This window comes from Callithrix jacchus, chromosome 3 (genome assembly GCF_049354715.1).
Source record: "Callithrix jacchus isolate 240 chromosome 3, calJac240_pri, whole genome shotgun sequence".
Classification (NCBI taxonomy): Eukaryota; Metazoa; Chordata; class Mammalia; order Primates; family Cebidae; genus Callithrix; species Callithrix jacchus.
In genome coordinates, this window is record NC_133504.1 from 112930766 (window position 1) to 112956099 (window position 25334).

Genomic DNA, 25334 nt, shown 5'->3' on the forward strand with positions numbered 1-25334 from the left:
TTGTATCTTTTAACTTAGCACTCTCATACTTAGCATGGCATCTGGTATATAATAGAAGTTCATGTGTGAATGATTAACAAGTGTTTTACTTTCATCTGTTGTACTGAAACATATCTTTCATGTCTTTAGTCAAAGAGAAGATCACAGGGATTGTCACTGGATGCAGTCTATCACTGCCTCAACAGGACCATCTTGTATCAGTTCTCACGGGCACACAAAACTGTTCCTCAGCAAGTAGCTTTGCTTGATTCACTCAGGGTCCTCACTGTAAACAGAAACTTGATCCTGGGACCTGGGAACCATGACCAAGAATTCATTAGCTGTCTGGCCCACTGTTTGATAAATCTACATGTTGGAAGGTAAATCCTTTAGGTTCAGTTTGCCATGTTAAATTTGGCTTTGATACTATTCCCAAAAAAATTCTTTATTTTTTTTCATAGTAACATTTCTTTTACCCTTTATTCTATTTTATTTAAACCTTTATGCAAAAAGGTAAAGGGCAAGTGTTGCATTTTTGCAGAGAAATAACGGGTTGTTTTTTTCTTTAACTTAGTTTTCTGTACCTTTAAAATTTTCCATTATCACCATATGTCACTTATATAAGGAAGCTTACTTTTAAAGCAAATGAAATACATACCATTGAAGTCTAAGATAAGTAAAAAGTAAAACTCAATGTAGTGTCATATGTTAAATGAGTAAAATTAGTATTTTTCAGTTGATTCCTTTGACAGATATTTCATTAGTACCTGCCAGGGACCAAGCACGGAATTAGGGGCTGGGACAAAATGTGAGTAAGATAGACCCTGTGGCAGCCTTCTTGAGGGGAAACAGCTAAGCAAGACCAGTCAACTGTATTGAGTGATCTGCTAGGAAAAGCTCAGTGCTTTGGAGGCACATAAGAGGGTCCCCTAACCTGAGAGAGATGCCTGCTGAGCTGCAATTTGAGACCTGGTTAGAGACGACAAGAGAGTGGAGACAACTGCTGCTAGAAAGAGCAGTCTGTGAATGCCCAGAGGGAAGAAAGAGTGTGGCACCTTAGGGGAACTGCAGCTATTTCACTGCTACAGGAGAAGAGTAGTGAGATATAAAACTGGAGAGAGGATACAGGCATATTAGAAAAATGTTCCTAGTCGAATAAACATTTTGTAATTTTTAGGTAAAAATGTTCACAATAATCAAAAGGCGTGTTAAATATTAAGGTAATAATCTTGATGCTATAGATTAGTCTAATTACATTTAGTCAGGTGGTTTATTTGATCACTTCTTAAAAATAGCATTTTCCTGGTAAACTAGAGTTCTCTGCATCTGCTAAGTAGACATTCAGTAATCTGGTAGTAATAGAAATAGAGTAATTCTTAGTTATTATAGTCTTTAGCTAATCATTGCCTTCATAGAGTTTAATCTGACTGGAATTTTTCAGCAATGTGGATGGATTTGGACTGGAAGCAGAAGCCCGCATGACTACATGGCACATTATGATCCCCTCTGACATTGAACCAGATGGTAGTTACAGCCAAGATATTAGTGAAGGTAATTGCTTCGACCTGGGATGTTTTAAATTGTTGTTGTGGTTGTTTGATCTCCAGTTTTTAAGACATAACCAAAAAATCAGCTTCAGAAACTGCCAGCATTGATAGCAGCTCTCCCAGTAGGGCAACCTATACATAGACAAAGAGTCTCCTCATGCCATTAAGAGTAAAGCTACCAGTAATATTGCTAAGCTCATCATCGCTTAGTAATACTGTGAGACTTGGTGGTGGTATTAATATTTACATTGACTTAAGTAGAAGTACAAATATTAAATTGGCCTTAACTAACTGCCCAATGGTAATGTCAGGCATATCACATTAGAGTAAGCAAATATTGCTTGAAACAGGTTATCGGTAGTGCCATTTTTATTCTTCTTTATATTCTTTTTTTTTTTTTGGAGGCAGAATCTTGCTCTGTCACCCAGGCTGGAGTGAAATGGCACAATCTCAGCTAAACTACAACCTCCACCTTTTGGGTTATGTTCTGCAATTCTCATGCCTCAGCCTCTCAGCCTCTTGAGTAGCTGTGACTACTACAGGCACACATCACAATGCCTGGCTAATTTTTTGTATTTTTAGTGAGACAGGGTTTCACCATGTTGGCCAGGCTGGTCTCAAACTCCCAACCTCAAGTGATCCGCTTGCCTCGGCCTCCCAAAGTACTGGGATTACAGCTATGAGCCACCACACCTAGTCCCTCTCTCTTTTTTTAATCTGGTTGTCCCACTGATCCTGTAAGCATTGCACATTGAAGTCTTGTATGGATTGATTTATTTCTACATGCTCAGTGATAAATAAAAATCACTCTTCATAGTGTTTGTCTCCCCAGAAATACTGTGTGATAGTTTTACATATGATTTCATGGTTTGGAAGCCCAGCACTCATTTTAATTTCATTCCTTCATTTAAACATGAATTTATTCTCTGTTCTTTCACCAAAATGTTTTCAACCCTAAACACCAAGGATGTAGTGATTATTTTCACCTTGCTATGGTTCTTATAGCAAGGTCCTCAGAATAGCAATATCAATATCATTTGGAAACTTGGCAGAAAAGCAGATTCTGTTGCCCTACTCTGATCTACTGAATCAGAAACTCTGGGGTTAGGGACTAGCAGCTTGTTATCACAGGTCCTCAGGTGATTGTTGAGGGTTGACAGGTCTAGAGGAGGAGTCAGGCATACAAACAAGGAGTCCAAGCAAGAATGAATTTCATAGTAAAAGTCTTTTCAAAATATTTTTTTCTTTGTGTAAAATACTTAGTTTTGAATTCACCTTGAACATTCAGATTGAAAAATTACTTTTAAATGGGGGATAAGGTTTTATCTAGAAAAAGTTAGATAATTACATATATATAATTTCTAATTTTATAAATAAAAATGTTATTTTGTGTGCATATAAAGATTTTTTTTAGTATCTTCTAAATAGGCAACCACAGTTTTAGTTATCTGAATAACCTTTTCACTGGGCTAGATACAATATGAGCATTGTTTTTTACAATTAAATACTGTAGTCAAAATTCCTACCTGTAAGCATGAAGAAAAATAAAAACTAACCTTATACTGTGTTTTGATCATTTGCTTGCTTTTGTTTGTTTGTTTGTTTGTTTACTAGGGCGTCAGCTTCTCATAAAAGCTGTCAACAGAGTTTGGACTGAATTGATACATAGTAAGAAACAAGTCTTGGAGGAGCTTTTCAAAGTAACTCTGCCTGTGAATGAAAGGGGCCACGTGGACATAGCTATAGCCAGGCCACTCATTGAAGAAGCTGGCTTGAAGTGCTGGCAGAACCATCTGGGTAAGGCCTACAGAGATCATGTGACCATGAGACTTACGTGTGGTTGTTATATATGGGTGTACTCTAAATATGTAATTATAGCATTGCCAAAAAGATACTATAAAGTCAATAGAAATGAAAATAAAACGTAACCATTCTAGAATGATTATACTGAGATATTTTCTTGGATTTTTTTTTTTTTTTTTTAATATTCGAGGTATGTTATACATCAGGCATTTATGCATTCAGAATATCATACATTGCAAAGAGCTCTAGTGTGGTCACTGTCATAGCAACAGATCCACAATCCCTTAACTATAACTTTGAAATTCAAAATGCTGTGAAAACCCAAGGTTTTTCATTAATTTGATGTCAAAACTAACTTCACAGCAGAACCTAACTTATTTTTCTTTGTCCTACTTAGTATGGGAATATTCATGTATTTTGCTGCAGTGATATTAATGTACTAGAAGTATAACTTATTACTGTAGATTCTCTGGTGTCATTATATAATCTACAGTGTGTAAGCTATATAGCCTTCTAAAAATCCAAAACGGGCCGGGCGCTGTGGCTCAAGCCTGTAATCCCAGCACTTTGGGAGGCCGAGGCGGGTGGATCACAAGGTCAAGATATCGAGACCATACTGGTCAACATGGTGAAACCGTGTCTCTACTAAAAATACAAAAAATTAGCTGGGCATGGTGGCGCGTGCCTGTAATCCCAGCTACTCGGGAGGCTGAGGCAGGAGAATCGCCTGAACCCAGGAGGCGGAGGTTGCACTGAGCTGAGATCGCGCCATTGCACTCCAGCCTGGGTAACAAGAGCGAAACTCCCTCTCAAAAAAAAAAAAATCCAAAACATTCTAAGTTTTGAAGTATACCCAACACCAAAGATTTTAATTAGGTGATTATGAATTCTTATTAATTCAGAAACTCATTATAGTTAAAATAAAATTGGATATTATTACAGAGCTGTGAGGTTTCAACCAACTATAAGTTCAGCTAATACAGTAGTTTGTGAGCAATCATCGTTAAACAAGACTACCGATAAATTAATTTATGATATCTAAACGTAATATCTGTATCTGTAAAATGTGCTGCTTTTGTTCACTGCAGGATTGTAGTTTATAACCAGATATGAAAGTTTTAAAATTAAGACTCATAAATACATGGAGAAATTATAAAATAATCTAATTTAAATTTTTCATAGCCCATGAAAAGAAATGCATAAGTCGGGGAGAAGCTTTAGTGCCCACCACACAGTCCAAATTATCCCGTGTCAGCAGTGGCTTTGGTCTTTCCAAGTTAACAGGATCAAGAAGGAATCGAAAAGAAAGTGGTCTTAATAAACACAGTCTTTCCACCCAGGTACTTTTTTAGTTTTATAGATTGTTATTATTAGAAATTTATATTCCAAGGTTTGGTTGTAGTATTTGGTATAATGTACTTAACATGTACAAGCAATTGATTAGAAATGAAACTTTTCTGTATTTTTGCTTTAAAATAGAGATAGAAGTAATCCAGACTATGGGAATTTCTCTCATTTTATTATGATAAAATTATGTATGAGTGCCATGTCATTATAACCATTTTAAAACTGGATGCACGATGAAATTTAGAGATTGATATATGATCAGACTATCGATAATTTTCTCTCAATTTTTCCAGCTTTCAATATTGTTATTACCAATAATTATATAAATTTAAAGGCAATAGCCAAACAAGCTTTTTTTAATTTTTACAAACTTGTTATGTATGCCTGTGATTGATGGTTTTTAAAAAGCTCATCTGCCTCCAGTGTTAACTTCTTCATCATCCTACTTCCTTCACCATCCCAGAATCAAAGTGGCAGCTATGAAAAGGGTCTGAGAGAAATAGTGTTTGTCAGCCATCTCATGCATCAGGTTAGGTTTCCTATGAAGCAAACTCTGAGATGGAGTTTAGTGTGCAGAATGTATATTGGGGGTGCCCTTGGGATCAATACCTGTCGAAGGGAAAAGAGCAGGATTGGATATAGGGAAAGTCACGCTGCAATGCTGGTCTAGTGACAGCCTCAGCCCTTAATTGGGGCTTTTAAGTGAGCCCTTAAATGGAGCTTTGAGGACAGAATATCCTCTGAGAGTTGACCTGCATTAAGCTGAAATGTGTGAGTCTTCTTACCCCTAGATGTAGTGGTTGGATGTGGAGCACCCTGTCAGCCCTCTGCAGCAAAGGCAATCCCTGAGAGTGTTGACAGCATCCTAGAAATGTGGGCAGCAAGCCCTTCCGTGAAGGGGTTTGAGGAGTGGGAAAGCTTGCAGATCTGTGTCCACCACACAGGCCTCCATTAGATTCATAATGTAATTCATTCCAAATTTTTGGGTTTTGTTTTCTGTTTGGGTGCTTTTGGCAGAATTTTAACCAATGTTTAGCATTAACTTCAAGAGTAACTATTTTTTTCAGAAATCCATGAAATATTAAGACTCTTTTTCCACCCATTGTTAGGAGATTTCGCAGTGGATGTTTACTCACATTGCTGTTGTTCGTGACTTAGTAGATACACAATATAAGGAATATCAGGAGGTAAGCATATGTAATCATCATAATGGTTTGTTTTACATTTTTTGTATGTGAAATGCCTCTGTTTGTCCTGGTATCTTCTGCCCATTTTAAGGTACTGGCTGGAGTGCTTTCATCATCAGATGATGGTTTTAATTATCCCTGCTGTCAGCTACTTTGGCTACTGACTTTAGGATAGAAAATTTTAATCTTTTGTCAACAAATTGCATTTCAGAAAGCAGCAAGCTGAAAATGAGCACAGCTGAATTCTCTTAACATTCACTACTGACATGTTACATGTCTTTGTTCCTAATAAAAATGTAAGAATGAGCCTTCTTTTTCAGACTTTTAACAAGGAGATTGCAAAAATTTGCATCAAAGTCTCTGAGAAGTCTCTTGAAATTGTAAAAAATTACAAGATGAAATGAAATTATTTTTTACTGCACTAAAAGTGCTTGGCGATTATGTCAGTGAAAAATAAATTCATTGAGATTCTCTTGGTGAATTCATAATTACTCAAACGCTTATCTTAAATATTTAATTCCCAGAGTAGCTATTTTGGATCTATTAAAGGTTTCTGAATGATTAACTGCTAGTATTTTATGGATATGACACTAGATCCTTAGTTTCCCAACCAAAGAACATATAAGTACTACTGTGATAGGTAATTTTATAATTATTCACTCAGTAATCTTTACTGTCAGTTATATTTTAGAAGTCTTTATTTTTAGATTTAAATTTTGTATACTTATATTCCATGAATCATTGGGAAAGTTAGTTATTATCTACTATTGAAATGTTACATATTTGTCATTTGATAGGTAAGAATTGTACTGTGTCATAATTTTCATTTAAGTAAAATGGTTTGGATCTATCTCAGAGGCCAGAAGAAAATGTTTTCTCTTTTATTTTTATATGAACATCAAGTTTCCTGTTAGTGCTGCATCTTTATATTCTTCATCTAAAATCTCTGGAAATGTTTACCTTGCTCACCAGTAGTCAAATCTGTTGGCACTATTTCTTTATCTGGTTTCCTAGAATATCCCCATTCATGTTGTGGTAGCTATTTTCCAGTTTGGTGTATCCTTAAATTACTATATGTATTTATTAACTCACATAGAGCTAACCATATCAGTATATTTTTATAGTAATACTACCATCTTTTCTGTGCCAGAAAAACAAGCTTTTTTCAACTCTCTGTTCCACCATATTGCATACTCTAACCTATACATGTCTGTCATTTACTTGGTGCTTTAAGAAGTCCACCTTCTGCAACAAAGCTGCTTACTTTTACCATAAACAAGTATAATTTTACTTTTATAATGTTAACTGAAATGGTGTGGATTGTGTTTGTTTCCAAATAATAACTTGATTTTCAGTGGCTTGTAGACTTGTTACTGTTACTCCTGCTTTTGTTTGAAAACCGACTTGTACTCTTTCCTGTCAGCGTCAGCAGAATGCCCTGAAGTACGTGACAGAAGAGTGGTGCCAGATCGAATGCGAGCTGCTGCGGGAGCGCGGGCTGTGGGGCCCTCCCATCGGCTCCCACCTCGACAAGTGGATGCTAGAGATGACCGAAGGGCCCTGCAGGATGAGGAAAAAGATGGTGCGAAACGATATGTTTTATAACCATTACCCTTATATGCCAGAAAGTGAACAAGAGACAAATGTGGCGGTGAGTATGCAGAATTCAGTGATCACAGTGGCTCTTTCAAGTTTTTAATTTTCCTTTATAAGCATTTTTTTCTCTGTTAGGTCAATTACCTCAAATAGCTAATTTTAAAAATTCAAACTCTTTTAAACTGATAACTTCAGAGTGGAGGTGGGTGGGATGAAAAGATCCAACAGTGTAACAAGGAGACATCATAATGAAGTGGTTTAGATCACAGACACCAAAGCCTGACTGCCCAAATTTAAAACCTGGCTCTGCCACTTTGCTGTTGTAGCTTGGTTACAGGGTGTTAAACCTCTTTGGGTTTTCATTTTATTATGCCTGAATTGGAGCAAATAATAGTCCCACCTCATAGGACTGTTAAGAGGATTAAGTTCATTAAAATTAGTTAAGTACTCAGAATAGTGTCTGGTCCAGAATAAGCATTCTGTATTAGAACACATGAACCTTCTAAGTAGCTCTGATCATATAAGGTGAGGCAGCTTGAATTGTTCCAGTGCCTCTTGTTTCTCTGCCAAACACCCTGGCTCCATTTATCTTGTACTGATTAGCTTAACCTCAGTCCTGATGCTAACACAGATCTTAGCATCAACCTAAGCGTCCATCAGCAGAGTAATAGATGAAGAAAATGTGCTGTTTATACATAATGGAATAGCATTCAGCCTTAATTAAAAAAAAAGAAGGAAAGCCTGTCTTTGTGGCAACATGCATGAACCTGGAGGACATTATGTCACATGAAATAAGCCAGGTACAGAAGGACAAATACTGCTTGACCTATCTCACTTGTATGTGGCATCTAAAACAATCCGACTCAGAAACAAAGAGTAGAATGATGGTTGCCAGAGGCCGAGAAGTGAGGAGAATAGAGAGATGTTGGTCAAAGGATACAGTTTCAGATAAATAGGAGGAATGCATTTTTTGAAATCTATTGCATTCCATAGTGACTATGATTTATGGTAATGTATAGTACATTTCAAAATTTCTCAGTAAATTTTAAACGTTCTTGGCATAAAAATTTTTAAGTATTTGAGGCATTGAGTATGTTAATTAATTTTTCAATTAGCAGTAAAGTTTTTAAAATAATAATATAGGTGAGTCTTAGCTCCTACTAATAGTTACTAAGATTTTGGAAGATAGCTCCCTAAAGTCTACTTTTCTCAAAGCTATTCAGTTTTGTCAAGAATGTATCGTATTTGATGTAACTGTGCCTTAAAGCACTGTAATTTCTAATCTTGGAGCTGTGTAAAAAAGGTAATATACTCATATTTTTGCAGCCTGTTACTAGCACTTACTTTTATAAGAGCAAATTAACAGTATGATCTTTTAATTTTTAATCTTTTTTCCCTAACAGTCTATTGAGAATTTAAGCCATTGGCAATTCGATAAAATATTTCTTATCGAGTGAATGCTTACTTAAACTGAATCCATTCAGGAATATTAAAATATAAATATGCTCTCTCAAACACATGACCAACTCACTGTTTGACTTTAACTGAGGCATATACTTTTTAATTATTTTTATAATAATCATGATATTTTTTATCTGTACGCTTTTCCTTCCTTGTAATAATGTCATTTGTTTACAAAAGTATATTTACACTTCTGTATCAGGTAAAAGCAAAGTACGCTATTAAAAGTTCACACCTACAACATCAGCATTTTACCTAGGCAAAGGAATTCACCAGCCTGTGAAATCAAAACAGACACTCTCATAAATAAGTATACACCAGATGGAACTTATTTTTTTAACAGATGGGTTACATATTGGAAAATACAAGACGGTTAAGAAATGTTGGAGATACTTTCACATAAAAGGAAAAAGCAGTCAGGAAGGAGAGACAGTTACACAATGTAGAATTCATGCTGTGTAGTTCATGCACAAGTCCAGGTCAAGGCCAGTGTGCTATGATGAAATTTGCTGAAATAATTTTGATTTTGGTTTTAGTAGTTTACATCTTTTGTAAATTTGGAATGCCATTAAATGTCCACTTGTATCTTTCAGAATATGCATTCTGGCAATGTTAAAAACAAATTTTCAAAAAGAAGTAGTATCTATTATCCCACTGAATTCTACCATCAAATCAAAAAAGAGGAGCTGATATTTATAAAACACAGTAAGCCAGATCAAGCTTGTCCAATCCTAGGCCCATGGGTCACATATGGCCCAGGATCGCTTTAAATGCGACCCAACACAAATTCATCAACTTTTTTAAAACAATGAAACTTTTTTGCCTTTTTTTTTTTTTTTTTTTTAAGCTCATCAGCTATTAGTCTTAGTGTATTTTATGTGTGGCCCAAGACAGTTCTTTTTCTGGCCCAGGGAGCTAAAAGATTGGATGCTCCAAGCTAAATTCTTCACAGAGCAGTTTACATGTGTTTTGTTTCAACCTCGTAACAACCCTCTGAAGTACAGTTAATATTGTTATCCCAGTTTTACAGATGAGGAACTGAAACCTAGAGTAGTTAAAGAACCCCCTTTTTGGCTGCAACTACTAAGTACTAAGTAGTGTAATAAGGTAGGAATACAGTTCAACAGTCTCTTAGTAGTTGAATCACTTTGAAAAATAAAAGATTCTAATGTTTACCCATTTTGTGACATTATCCATTGACAGTGAATGTATTCCATATTAGGTTTTGTCTCTCTAGGGCTAACAAAGTACCTCATACTTAATGAATATTGAGTGAATGAACTGGCAGCACTCTGTTACAGACTTTTTTCCATTGCTTTCTCTTTAGCATTATATAGAATTTTCCTAAATCTAAAACTTTTTCACTATAATGGCTTCAAATCCAATTTTACGGGCCGTGTAGTTTACACAGTTTAGGAAAGGTCTCTATAAGAAAAAAAGTACAAAATTATGAATATAAAATTAATAGGGCTTTGTTTCCAAGATTTTGAAAGTGGCTCATGGAAGTCAAGGCCACTAAAGTTTAAGCTACCTAACTTCATAGTAAATCCACCTCTGCCCTAATCTATATTAAAAAATATTGGCTCCTAGAGTTAGAGATCAATCCTTTCCTTTAAACTTCCATAAATTTGTTGTCTTCCTTGCATGCATGTTTAATATAGTAAGTACTTTTTGTGATATAATAGGTTTGTGCCAACCTAAAAGTTGCTTTTGAAGCCTCTTGATAGTTTAAAGACTTTACCTGGTGCAAGGGCAAATGATTTGATCTTTTGTTTATTGATTAAAATAATTATTGTTTCTCAGTAACATTTGCGTTTTTTGTCCTGTCACTTAAGCTGAAGAATACAGTGATGATTAAAAAGTTAATTTCTTGTTTAAAAGTGTTTGATTTGTTAGAAATAAATCAGGTGTTTTTTTTGTTTTACTCATTAAAGTTATATTTCTTAAACTTTGATAATCTTACATACTGTATAGAAAATAGCTTACCTAGTCTAAGTTTTGAATTTTGTTACTTGATTTTAAATTGGATGTTTGTGTATAGAATATGGAACATCCTCAGACTTTAAAGCATTGAAAGTTGATCAACTAAAATTATTGTAATAAAAATAGTAATAATAATTACCAATATCCTGAGAAAAATTAAGTACATGTGGAAAATTCTGTATTCTCAAATAAAAATGATTTATCTTCTACACACAATGACCTTCCTCAGGGAGTAATTTTCATAATTAAAACAGCTATAATGAATTATACTATAATTCTGTATTTTAAATAAATATAGATAGTATAAGATGTAAGTCTGGGATATACTGCAAATTCAAAATCAGGTTGTTCCTCTGAATTCTAAGGGAGGAAAATAATGCATATTTTGCCATTAAAAATATTTAAATATTAATTAGGCTTTAATTTTGTAATTCCCTTATTTTTACAGAATAATAATCTCAAACACATTTACTATTCTTTGCAAAGTTCATTAGGGTGAAGACCTTGTCTACCTATTAATTTGGGGTTACTCAGGGGCAGGAAGCTAATCAACTTTTCGGTTCCTTTTGTAACTAGGAGATTTTCTTGTGGCTGCCTCAACATATATTTTTATATAATGTATACATGTCACAAGACTCATAGAAACTAAGCAACTCATTTAGGAAATTTCATTGCCAACATTATAGGAAAATTTGAAGTAAAAGAACTATGAAATTATTTCCTACAAATTCTGACTGAAAAATATGTTTCTATGTAAACAATTATAGTAATAATTTAATACTTTTTTAAAATAAAAGGAAACCCAAATATTGCTAAAATTATTGGTATAACATATTTACTATTGAGTGCTGGGCTTTTTAGTAAAATAAGAACCAGTTAATCAATCAGTGAGCAAATATGTATTAAATCAGCACTGTACCATATGCTGCCAGGAAAAATATGGGGTATACTTAGTAGACGCTGCCTGCATCCTGGCTGCGAGCATATATAGTAATGTCATAGTTAGCTGTGACATTAGTAATTGGTCTGTTTTGTTGTATTGATTTGTTGCATATTTATCCAATAGTCTATCTTGGTTTTTTGTTTGTTTAAGACAAGATCTCGCTCTGTTGCCCAGGCTGGAGTGCAGTGACAGTCTTGGCTCATTACAGCCTCGACCTCCTGGGCTCAAGCAGTCCTCTTACCTGAGCCTCTCAAGTAGCTGGGATTACTGGCATGCACCACCATGCCAGGCTTTTTTAAAAATTTTTTTGTAGAGACAGGGGTTTCACCATGTTGCCCAGGCTGGTCTTGAACTCCTGAGCTTAAGCAATCCATCTGCCTTGGCCTCCCAAAGTGCTGGGATTACAGTTGTGAGCCACCACTCCTGGTCCCATATATATATATATATATTTTCAACTTCAGTGTGGGTTGAAGAATAAGTTTTCTTCACTTTCATGTGCGCATTATGAGTTCAATATTTGTTTACAGTTTTTTTTTTACTGAAGGAAATTTTATATACATTGAAATACACAAATCTTAAGTGTACCATTCAGTGATTTTTTTCCTTTATTTAATGTTGGATTTTCTGATCTGTTTTTGTCATTAAAATTCTTTTATTATGGTCTAGTCAGTGAGTTTTAACAAATATATACATTACACTTTTACCATCTAAATCCATACCAAGATAAAGAACTTTAATTAGAAGTTAAAGATTATTTTTCAATGTAAGATACACCTTTACAAGTTTGCTTTTAAAAAGAAAGATTCACTAAAACCTTGTGAAGTATCTGAAAGTATACCTAGTGGTCCATTGTTTGTTTTGCCTTGGGAAGCAAACAGTTGTGAAAACATTTTGCCTCCTCATGTTTACTATAGGGAAAGGTACCAGAAATCGTCTCCAGATATAAACCATGAACCGGAAGAAAATTTGGAAGCAGTTCTTGGTTGCATTATTATCTGTAGCTATCTGTGTGCTTACATGAAGCCACATGCTACAGCTCAACAGAATTGCCTTCTTAGTAATCAGGATTTTATTCTGAAAATAAAATATAAAGCCACTACCTAGTTCTTTTCAAAGTACTCTTTAGAAAAACTTATAATCTGGGGGCTGATGATCCAGTCTACCTTCCACTTTCAGCCTTTCTGAGATGGCGAAGGTAGTGAAAGAAGTAAGTCAGTCCTTGTGTTTTTAAGGGAGGACTTCCTTTTCACTAATTTTGCCCTTAGTGATGTCTGTGGTATGGAGTATTGTAAATGGTAGTTTAAATCAGCCATTTGCTCCTGTTACAACACAGATTTGGGGATAACCCCAGGGAAAGAAAGATGGAAGATACTAGCTAGCAGTAGGTTCTAATTTCCTGATTTTAAGTTTGCTTTTTGGTTTTTATGAAATGGTGTAAAGAGTTGCCTGTAAATCATCCAAGTCCAGGGCAGTCTGTGCTGAAGTTTTGTGTGAGTGATTTGTAAGAGTTTATCCTGTTCAGTACCACTGAGACATTTGGCGTATTTTAAGTTTTACTTCACACTGCTTTTGATTTATGAGAAAGTAACTACAAGATGCTAAGTGATTATTTAAGCTGCTTAGGCTATCATATTAATTTTCTTTAAGTAACTACATCTTTCATATTTCATATAATCCTCAAGAAAATTTTATTTTTGTGTTCCTCTTTATGTTTTTTTTTCTGATATGTCTACACTTAATACCCTGTTTTCAGTCTGAGATCCCAAGTAAACAGCCTGAGACACCTGATGATATTCCTCAAAAGGTAAAACACAAATTACAGTAAAAGAATGTAAACTACTTAGAGTTTGTTTTTGTTTTCTGACTTTTTTAAGTGCATGGTAGACTAGACTAACTTACATGATTGACTTTCAGTTTGTTCTTCCTGTAAGTTTTTTAGAGTTGAACAGTTGGTTTCATTCGGGCTGAGAAATGTTCTACTATTTCTCAGCTTTTTCTAATTATCTCTTTTTAGGGTTTGTATGCTGCTCACTAACAGGCTGAGTATTCACTGCTCTCACTAAAAAAAAAAAAAAAAAAAAAAAAACAACGTGTATTGCTTCACACGTAAACTAACAAATTATGAGGCATGTTAGTAATGGGCAGCCTGGCATCTTCAACTTTTCTGTTACTCTTTTAATTCTTCTAAATACTGAAGTGTGTATTTTGAGAACACAACTATGTCTCCTCTTTTAAAATTATTTTTTTCAATCAGAAAGAACTAATGGAAACTAAAAGTGTATGATCACTTTTTTAAATAAAATTTTATTTTAATTAGTAGAAAAATTAATCATCGTTCTTATATTCCAGAAAGTACATAATTCAGTCTAAAAAAATGTAGTTCTTTAGAACACAGAAGTGTGCTTCAAAATATTTAGAGAAAAGTTCTCATAGGTCAAGTTTAAATCTGTACATGAAATCAGTAATTAAGTAGATGCTGTCCCACATCTATTAATTCATTGTCTTGCCCATCACTAACTATGCTTTTATCTTTTTAAAGATTAGCAATTTTGAGTTGAAAATACTTGTCATACCTCATATTGAAGAATTTTTATGGTACAAAGTTTACTACCTTCCTTTCATTTTCAAAAATAGTGCAGTGTTTTGTTTGTTTACCCATCAGATTGGTCCTCCAAATTGTAATATAATTTTACACCATTTTAATACTTTCCTATGTCAAGTAGTATTTTCAGTCTCTTATTTGCTATGTCATTCCTCAGTTCACTGTCCACTCCCTTTATTTCCTTGCTCTGTACCTGAAGTTAAAGAAGGTTAATGTGGCTTCACTTAGTTATCTTTTTATCTAAAATTTGGCTTATCTTATTCTACATGCCCCATCCAGAGGACACTTGTTTACCACTTGAGTTGGAAATCACTTTAATATATATATATATATATATTGTTTGAAAAGGGTATTGTTGTAAGTAATGCATATTGACTGAGTTTGAAGAGTGGACATTAGAATTTTTTAAATTATGTATTCTTGTTTATAGAAAAGTAAAGTCATATTTAGAAGGGGAAGGTTTTCAAGCATGTTTCAGATTTCATCTTTTTAAAATTATTAATCCATAGTCTGGGTCTAATTCTGATCTGAGGAACCCATATACATACAAACTTTTCCCTCTGACTGAAATTTTATAGTCTTAGATGTTAGTTTCTCATCTTCTATGATTTTAGGGGGAAAACAATTTAAGTCAGTTGGAGAACCTGTTTTGAGAATAACGGTTAATCAAGAAAAGAAACATTCATGTATCATGTTCTAAAACATCAAATCCTTGTGTTTCTAGGTAATGAATTTCTTCTTCAAAATGGACTGCTATATGTTCTTACTCTACTCATTTAGTTGAGTTAGTTATGAATCATATTCCTTTACACAACAGACAATGAGAATGAGCAAATTGGAGATAGCAGCTTGCAGTGGCAAGCTAACCAGACTGTCACCTGGCATAAAACTTTTTGATTCCTTTTTCAGTCAGGACTCTCAGACATACCTGAAGAAGGTTTTGGCCATTCTCAGTGAAACCTGGGGATATAGGAAAGAAGAGGGTAGTTGAGTCTCCAACTCCAAGTATCCGAACTACACACTCACACTGGTTATTCTGAACGTATAGACCTTGAGGCCTGACCTAATTACTTCACTTGCATTGGAAGCAAAGTTCCAGGCTGCACACAGATTAGATAGGTTCCTTGTAGTTTGATGCTCTTCAACAGTGAGCATTCTCTTTACCAGAGGGGGAGGTTTTCTCATGTACCAAAGAAGACACACTGCACTAACACATAAACATTTTTTGTCTAGAGATTATTTCAGGAAGAATAAAATTGCTAATACTGTTGTTTTATATGTGTCTTTTAAAAACCTATGGTATTTTAAAATAGAGAAACTTAACCCAAAAGTGTGGATTTACTGTATATACATACAGTCTATGAAAAGCACCTTTACAAAGGTAATACACCTTGACACCATACCTTTCCTCAAGAATATTATGTTTTAATTCTTGGTGATAGTTATCTGAGTCATTTTCTTTTGTCATTTCTTAGAAACCTGCTCGATACAGAAGAGCCGTCAGTTATGACAGTAAAGAGTACTACATGCGACTGGCCTCTGGCAATCCCGCCATTGTCCAAGACACCATTGTGGAGAGTTCAGAAGGCGAAGCTGCTCAGCAAGAACCAGAGCATGGGGAAGACACTATTGCTAAAGTCAAAGGTCAGCCTGCCTTTTTGATTTTGATTAAAAGTGATTTTGGAAGATTCTTGTGTTTGAATTCATACAAAAATTTGAGCAACTATAAACAGTAGGACCAACTTTAAAAATCTCCATACATATTTTACCATCTCACCCTTCTTAAAGATTGATTTCTTTATCAGAACTAAAGAGACTTGCTCTTGTTTATTGCCTGCAAATGAATGGCACGTGCCCATTGGCTTAATGGTTTTTTTACTGTATTTCGCAGAATCCTCAATGGCACTTGATAGTTTAATATCCATATGTATTTTTTCATGACACAGCCTGAGGAGGTCTTGAAAACATGTGTCTTAGCATTTGATATTTTAGGTTAATGGCTTAATAGCTAAATAAATATTTATAAAATTAAAATAACTACTAAACGTGTCATTAGTGCGTATTAGCCAGTAGTAAGGAATAATGTTTTTTTTCCCCTATGAGTTGAGAGGGATTATTCCAAATCAAAACTTTAAGAGCTGAGTAGTTGATGAATTGTACTGCAGTGTCCATAGACTTTCAGATTCTGCATTTTTACACATGGTGCCCTCAGCCTGAAATGCTTTCTTCTTTTCTACAGCTTTTCCATTATCTCTACCTTAACACATCCTATTCAGTCTTAAACTCACTGGTCATATATAAAATCATCCTTCTCTAAAGTCTTCTGCAATTCCTCTGTTCACTGATAGTACTTAGCTCATGTCTTTTACAGCTGTTTCAGTGATTTTTCACTGCTGTATGTTTTCTCTAATTTCTGAGTTTTTCTCAGAGAGAGATTGTTTTTCTAACCTTATAAATTTTGACACATGACTAGCACAGAATGAGGATTCAATCAGTTCAACAGAGTAAATCAATCCATTGTTTTAATCTTTTTTTAAGCCTCTGATTCACTCAAATTCAAAAGTCTTTGCATATTCTATAAAGCCCCAGAACATAAATTAAGATTTTAATTAAACATTAGTTTTAAAATTCAAACATGGTATATTAAAAATTAGTTGCAGTGATTTAATAAATTAAAAATTAATTTCAGATTGTTATAGAAACTGATAGTATATGACTGTGTCAGTGAAAAACACTATTTAAATTGTGATCAGTTTCTCCTGTTGTTACAACACATCTGTTTTCTCATGTGATGACTACGACTTACTCAACATTTCATAATTGATCCAACATTTTCGTAAAAGCATTGAAACTTTTAGGAGTTGAACAGAGGTTAAAGCCTAATTTTGTTGACATTGCACCAGCACAGTTATTGAATTTGGTCCAAAGCTGTTGCTGGATATAAGGTAAGATATAATCCACAGAGTTGATAGATTATTTGTGTTTGGGTCATTGGCTCTTAACTTCTCTGGCCTGATTTCCTAATCTCTAATTGAACTAAAAGCACAAATACACAAGGTATTATGCTAGACATAGAAATGGAGGTTTTGATTCATTAAACTAAAAATAATGTAGCTGTAAGCCTTCCCACCTTCTGGATGTTCTCTGCAGGAATTGATCTCTCTTGCTTATTTATTATACTTGTTCATATATGAAAACAATGCTCTTCTCAAGCCAAAGTAGAACCTCTGATAAGTAATATTCAAAGGATAAGACTTGGGCTGACTTGTGCTTTTCCAAAGTGCTTAGAGCAACTATAACAGGCAGGTATGATGTTATTTTGGGTGGCACAAAGAATATTAATTTAATCAAAATATGTGATTTAGAGTGTATTTTGAGGACTTCTCTTACTTTGGATCCTCACTGGTTACTATCAACTGATTTTAATTTATCCTACTGTGATTATTAAAAAGTTGTCAAAATGTAGGTAGTAAAATGTTTTCTTAATCTGCAAATTAAATCATATGTCCCTGTATTATAAAGAATTCTGTTCTTTCTGACCTGTATTTTGATCAAATTAATTCATGTATGAAAAACCATACTGCCACTTGTGAAATAGTCTTCAAGAGCCCTCCAAGTATGTGGCATATCTTATAATCATGTTTATTTTTTACTTTTTTTAAGATAGAATCTTGCTATGTCACCCAGGCTGGAGTGCAGTGGCATGATCTTGGCTCACTGCTACCTCTGCCTCCCAGATTCAGGTGATTCTCCTGCCTCAGCCTCCTAAATACCTGGGACTTCAGGCATGCACCACCACACCTGGCTAATTTTTGTATTTTTAGTAGTGATAGGGTTTCGCTATGTTGCCTAGGCTGGTCTCAAACTCCTGATCTCAGGTGATTTGCCCACCTCAGCCTCCCAAAGTGCTGGGATTACAGGCATGAACCACTGCACCCAGCCATAATCATGTTTATAATTTGCTATTTTTATTTTTATTTGTGGCAATAATTGATTATTTATACATGGTGTCCCCTTAATGACACCTACCTAAGCTATACCATTCTTACTATTATAGCTTTCTGTTATCATCATCACCTGACACTTATTGAAAATGTATTATGTATTAAGCATAATGCTAAGCCCTTTACATGAATTACCTAATTTAGTCCTCCAACAATCATCTAAGAAGTGTACTTATATGAGATGTTTTTGTTTTTTTTTTTTGTTGTTGTTGTTGTTTTTTAAGACACAGAGTCTTGTTATGTTGCTCACACCTGGCTCTTGTCCCAGTTTTGTAAAGAAACTGAGGTTCAGAAAGGTGAATAATTTTCTAAGGTCATTAACTCCAGAGGACTATGTTCTTAACCACTGAATGTGCTACTTCCCTATACCTTCCAGAATCGTCCCAAATTGGAAATCTATAGAAGGAACTACATGAGACTAAACTGCTTCCCTATATGGTTCTTACAATGCCACATGGCCCTCTTGGTTATTATACTGTAGGTTTGGTCAAGCCTCCTCTAAAACGCTCCCGATCTGCACCTGATGGAGGAGATGAGGAGAACCAGGAACAGCTACAAGACCAGATTGTCGAGGGCAGCTCCATAGAAGAGGAGGAGAAAACAGATAATGCTACCTTACTGCGCCTCTTAGAGGAAGGAGAAAAGGTATTGTGCTTCTGAAAAGTAAGGATTGTAAATATTTCAGAACATATTATTAAGACAAGAGGAGTTGATAGGGTAGCTGTGGAAAGTAAATGCTTTAGCCTCTGTAATAAAATATAGCTTTAAGCCTGCCTTTTGGGTTCAATACGTTACTTCTCTCATCTCCCACTTCCCTAAAACCTTAAATAGCATAAGATTTCATCAGATACAGTATTAACAATTGGCACCTAATTCTCTGTCTTCCTCTATATCACAAATCTTGCCATAATTCTCTATTTCAAATCCATGTAGACAGCCCATTCAGTAATCTGGCCTTGTATTTTTCTACATCTCCATAATTCCAGTGTCACCTACAGGCAGCTTCAGCCAATCTGGACTGTCACCTCTAACCTTGTATTATTTAGCCTCTGCTCTCTTTCACTTAGAGAAGATATCACCTTCCTATTTCTCACTCAACCTCCAATACCTGCTGACCTCTTCAGTCACATTCCACTGACTGTCTTGTAGCCTGAGCCCCTGCAGCCTGGTATACCTTGGAGTTATTACACCACCATGTTGTGTGTTTTTCACTCTGCACTTTACTCATCATGGTTGTCCATGTTGCATTGCTATTAAGGAATACTTGTGGCTGGGTAACCTATAAAGAAGACAGATTTATTTGACTCACACTTCTGCAAGCTGTACAAGCATAGCAACAACATCTGCTCAGCTTCTGGTGAGGCCTTAGAAAGCTTTAACTCATGGCAGAAGATGAAGGAGGAGCAGACTTGTCACATGGTGAGAGAGGGAGCTCTTGTGTGAACAGATAGAGTGAGGACTCACTCATTACCAAACCATTTGTTTGGTGTTGTTTGGTATGACCCAGACACCTCCCATAAAGCCGCACCTCCCACATTGGGGATCACATTTCAACATAAGATGAGGACGGGACACACATGCAAACATGTCACTCATTGATTTTTCTGCCAAAATGCTCCTCTTTCTTTTACTTGCATAACCTTTATCCTATTAAATCCTGTGTATTATAATCACATTTATCTGGATGTTTGTAATAATCAAACATAGGAAGCTTTCTTTGACTTTTACTGGCGCAGGCTTGGTTAGATACCCTTCCTCTATACTTTCATGATGGCTTATGTGTATCACTCTGTATTATCATGTCATAATTACTCGTTCCAGTATCTTTCTCTTGTCCTAGATGTTGAGCTCCTTATAGGCAAACTGTCTTATTCCTATCTCATTGTCTTCCACAGTTCCAGTTGCATAATAGACACCCAGTAAGCCTTTGAATGAAGGAATGGTTGGTTGAATAAACAAGGGAAAGAATGTTTTGAATGTGTCATGAATATCACCTTTTTAAAGGATGTTCTTTTGCCTGTCATATTAGATCTTGGTATAACCTTTGAGATCTTACCCTCTAAGAAGTAGTCATTAGAAATTGGAGTATAATCAAAACAGTTCTGTTCAAATGTATGCCCTAATTAATATTGAATGACAATACATAAAGAAAAGATCATGTAACTATAAAAGTACACCAGATATGAAAGGAGCACAAGAGAGGCTTCTAGGAACTGGGGAGCATTCTGTTTCTTGGTCTAGATGCTGGTCACACCAAATTTTTAGCATTTGAAAATTCATCCAACCATACACTTAGGAAACAAAATTTTTTCTGTGTGTGTGTGTGTGTATGTATATGTTTGTATATATATGTGTGTATATGTGTATTACGTATAGACACATATACTGCAAAAGAAATACTTTTTTTAAAATTTTTTTGAGATGGAGTTTCGCTCTTGTTACCCAGGCTGGAGTGCAATGGAGCGATCTTGGCTCACTGCAACCTCCGCCTCCTGGATTCAAGCAATTCTCTTGCCTCAGCCTCCCAAGTAGCTGGGACTACAGGTGCACACCACCATGCCCAGCTAATTTTTGTCTTTTTTAGCAGAGATGGGGTTTCACCATGTTGACCAGGTTGGTCTTGATCGCTTGACTGCGTGATCCACCTGCTTCGGCCTCCCAAAGTACTGGTATTATGGGCATGAGCCACCGCCTATAATACCAGTACTTCAAATACTTTTGAAGTACATTAAGTACATTAGGATTAGGCCAGATGTGGTGGCTCATGGAGGCCAGCACTTTGGAAGGCAAGGCATGTGGATCACCTGAGGGCAGGAGTTCGAGACCAGTCTGGCCAACATGGTGAAACCCCGTCTCTACTAAAAATACAAAAATTACCCAGCTTGGTGGCGGGCACCTGTAATCCCAGCTACTCAGGAGGCTGAGGTAGGAGAATCACTTCAAGCCAGGAGGCAGAGGTTTCAGTGAGCCGAGATCACGCAATTGCACTCCAGCCTAGGCAATGAGCGAGACTGTGATGTCACAAAAAAATAAATAAATAAATAAAGTACTTCAGGATTGATCAAATGTAGCAATGAAAATTGACTTATGTTTAGATATTTTAGAAAACCTATTATAATGCTTTCATTTTTAAAATTTTTAATCTTATGAGTACATTTTTTGCTCTAGTTTTAAGTTTTAATACTGCAGGAAATGTATTCAAACTGACATTTGTTTGGCTCTGATTTAATGACTGATTTTTGTCTTGACTCATGTTGAACTATGTTTAAGTGAGGAAGAGTTTTTACAAAGAATTGGATACTACCCTTTGGAGAGAAAACAATACTTACATTGAGATATTTAGCAACCCTCCCTTCTATGAGGAAAATATAACTTCTGCCAAGCTTGGCTTTTTGCAGTAGCACAGTAGTCTACAGGGAGCAGAATCCAGGTAGGGAATGAACAGAAACAGATTCTACAGTTCCATTTCCAGGGGGTATTATGGAAAAAGAAGGTAAACTGTATGGAAGAGAAAGCCTGATTGTGTACATTATCTCACTTAATTCTAACAAGCCAATTCGAAATTTACAAGAAGACATGGAGGCTCAGAGAAATTTAGAAACTTGACTGAGTCTTCAAAGTTGGCAGAACTGGAAATTTACCCTACATTAGCAGGCCCTGCAATTTTCACTCTGTATCACCTTGCCTCACTTAGAACACAATCCTATTCAAATCTCTGTACATGTATGCCTCAATTCCCTTTCCTGCCAATCTTGCTGTGTCTGTTTCCTTTTATGAGAGCAGAGCCTTTTCTAATGTTCTTTACTTTTAGAAGCTAGCACATATGTGCCTGGCCTACATAAAGTACACCCAGAATGTTGAGAGAGATGGAACCAGTGGATGAGTGGATGGGTATGAGTGAATTGTTTAGTTTTACTCGGGTCAGTTTCAAATCAGACTGTAACCTAAGCTAATTCTTCTCAACATGCTTAAACTCTGATTTAATATGCTTAGCTCCAGGGATACCATAATAGTATAACAAAAATTGATCTTTACAAAAAAACTATATTAATAAATGTTTATGGGCTTCTTTATAGATCCAGCACATGTACCGTTGTGCTCGAGTCCAGGGCCTGGATACCAGTGAGGGGCTGCTTCTTTTTGGTAAAGAGCATTTTTATGTGATTGATGGATTTACCATGACAGCAACCAGGGAAATAAGAGATATTGAAACGTTACCTCCAAAGTAAGTAAAGGAATGAAGAGACACAGTGTGTGGCTATCTTTAGAAGACAGAAAATATATTTGCATAGTTTTCTTTTTTATTTAAAAAATTGTGATATAGGCAATGTTATCTTTCAGTTTGTATGTATTCACTATTACATATCACAAAGATGATATTCAGTTATTTTAAGGTAATAATGAAAAATGTTTGGCTTGTTTATCAAGATGAAAGCCAAATAAAATTTATTTCTGTGCATTAATAGCATTAGACACCAAGTTATTTATATTATAATATATGTATTTTAAAATTTATTCTGAATTTATAAATTGTCCTTTTAAAAAATACACCAGCAGATACAGAATCATAAAGAAAATGCAGATTACTGTACAATACTCTTAAAAATGAAAGAACATCACCAGGTACTCAGAGTACCCTAGAAACAGCATGACTGAAGCATCAGCAGACATTTACTGACTGAGTTGTAGGCATCTTCCTTTTCTTCTGCCAGTCCTGTGATGGAAATGGTAGTGGTAGTGGAAAACTCAGGAGACAGACCAAGCTAGAAGAAAGATAAGAAGCTTAAAGCTTAAAAGATCAAGACTGCTTCTCTATTTTAACATTTTCCTAGCACCCTTGAATAAAGACATTGTTTCTGTAGTTCATTCCTACAAGATATTTCAAATAATTACTTTTAACAACAATCAGGGTTTCATGAAGACTTTCATGAGTTTTTTTTTCATACAAGAATATTTTAAAGTATATGTTATGACTAATGGTATATATATATAATCATATATTAAAACATTTTCTTCTACCTAAAAGTTGATTTTTTTTCCTGATTTTAAAATAAATTAAGACTTTTTATTGGGTACCAAAGTATTTGAGCTGAAGCGCTATGCTAACCATGTCTTGTAGATAACTTGGTCCTGACCATAATAAGGGGATTTTAAAAATTATATTCATCAAAGGGAGTTCCTTATATCTCAGGTAGCTAACAAATTCTTCTTTTAAATATAATTTTTAACTGAAAATTCTGATATATATTATTTCTCTATCCTGTTCATGTGTTTAAAATTAGCACACCCTTTGTGGAACAGTAAATTTATCTCTTACTGTGTTTTTGTTTACTTGCTTTTTCTCTTGGCTGCCTATAGTATGCATGAGCCAATTATCCCTAGAGGAGCCAGGCAAGGCCCTAGTCAACTGAAGAGAACATGCAGCATTTTTGCATATGAAGACATCAAGGAAGTTCATAAAAGGAGGTATCTCCTGCAGGTGAGTCAATTTAGTAGTACTGATTTATCATGTTTCTTTATTCTGAAAATGTATTATTTGAAAATTGGTATGTGCCATGAAACTTCTCTATAGGATTCACATTACTCTTTAGAATAATCCTTAGATTTGGTTACAGACAGACTTAGGTCACATGGATACATACTTTTGTATAAAGCATTTCTCTTGTTTAAACACCGGCTAAAATTTGAGTGATTATATTTGTTATCCATCTTTACCTGTAGCTGTCCAAATCAACATTTTAGTTTTCTTCTAATACAAAAATTACATCCTTAGTATAATTTTATAAAATTATAATTTTATAATAATTTTTATTCTGATATTAAAGACTTTATAAATAAATTGAGCAGAGTAAGAAATATCTGTATATTGTGTAACGTAATCTTTAGGGAATTCATGACTCTAAAAGTGTCAGCAAATTAACTTCTTGAACATTGTAGAAATTTTTAGTGGAAAAGTTAATAAATTATTTGTGAACTTCTGTTTCTTTCTTAATGTTTTTCTCTCTGATCATTTCAGCCAATTGCTGTGGAAGTTTTCTCTGGAGATGGACGGAATTACCTCCTTGCCTTTCAGAAAGGAATTAGAAACAAAGTCTATCAAAGGTCTTGCTATAAGGAACACTTTGTATACTATCATGGGAAGAGACGGAAGGGGAAATCTTTTTTCAGTTTAGCAAGTTTTTTCTTCTTTTAATTTTTAATTTTTCTTTCCTGAGAATATACCAAGTAAAGTTGAGCTAGTTTTTAAAAATAGAATTTAGATCCATGAGTCAACATCTTTGAAGAAAATAATTTGTATTATTTTTGCCAATCTCTTGAAACTATTATTCTTCTTTTAAAATGATGCAATTCTGTTGTGACATATCATTTTTCCTCCTCATAACTTATAGTGGAGATCATCAAAAATTACTTTTATCACTAAGTCCTGTGTCTCTAAATATAAAGGATAATGAAACTGTAGCTTTAAAAATAAAACTTTACTTTCAGAATAGACTTTCTTTATGTTTACCAAAGTGAAGCCAGTGCTGTTTCTTGCTATTGAATGCAAGGACTGAGTTCCCTTAGAAATGTAATTGATAGGCGCTTTTCTCTGGCTATGGAAGGGATGTTGGATACCTTCATCCTTGAAAAAGTAGTAGAGATAAATCAGATAGTCTAATCTAAGCCTATTTTTATCTTTAATAAACTTTATTTACAAATTATGTTTTAAGTGAAAAAACAGGCCATACTATACAATGGCTCACACTCATGTTCTCAAGACTTTGGGAGGCCAAAGATCACTTGAGTGTAGAAGTTGAAGACCAGCCTGAGCAACATAGTGAGACCCTGTCTCTATAAAACATAAAATAATTAGCCAGGCATAGTGGCACATGCCTGTAATGA

At 35.0% G+C, this 25334-nt stretch overlaps 1 protein-coding gene across 33 annotated transcripts in view; it reads left to right on the top strand.

Annotated features, from left to right (window-relative positions):
- WDFY3 (WD repeat and FYVE domain containing 3) overlaps positions 1–25334 on the top strand; it is a 301952-nt gene that overhangs the window by 226997 nt on the left and 49621 nt on the right. For 19 of the 33 annotated variants that reach the window (XM_078366917.1, XM_078366915.1, XM_035293366.3 and 16 more), the window contains 12 exons: positions 130–359; positions 1421–1530; positions 3141–3323; positions 4512–4669; positions 5786–5863; positions 7287–7514; positions 13600–13650; positions 15924–16092; positions 18934–19097; positions 22529–22677; positions 23811–23931; positions 24469–24554. In XM_078366917.1, coding sequence (XP_078223043.1) covers positions 130–359; positions 1421–1530; positions 3141–3323; positions 4512–4669; positions 5786–5863; positions 7287–7514; positions 13600–13650; positions 15924–16092; positions 18934–19097; positions 22529–22677; positions 23811–23931; positions 24469–24554 — 1727 coding nt within the window. The remainder of the gene's footprint in view (positions 1–129; positions 360–1420; positions 1531–3140; positions 3324–4511; positions 4670–5785; positions 5864–7286; positions 7515–13599; positions 13651–15923; positions 16093–18933; positions 19098–22528; positions 22678–23810; positions 23932–24468; positions 24555–25334) is intronic. The other 14 variants (XM_078366923.1, XM_078366921.1, XM_054253172.2 and 11 more) reach the window with 1 other exon arrangement.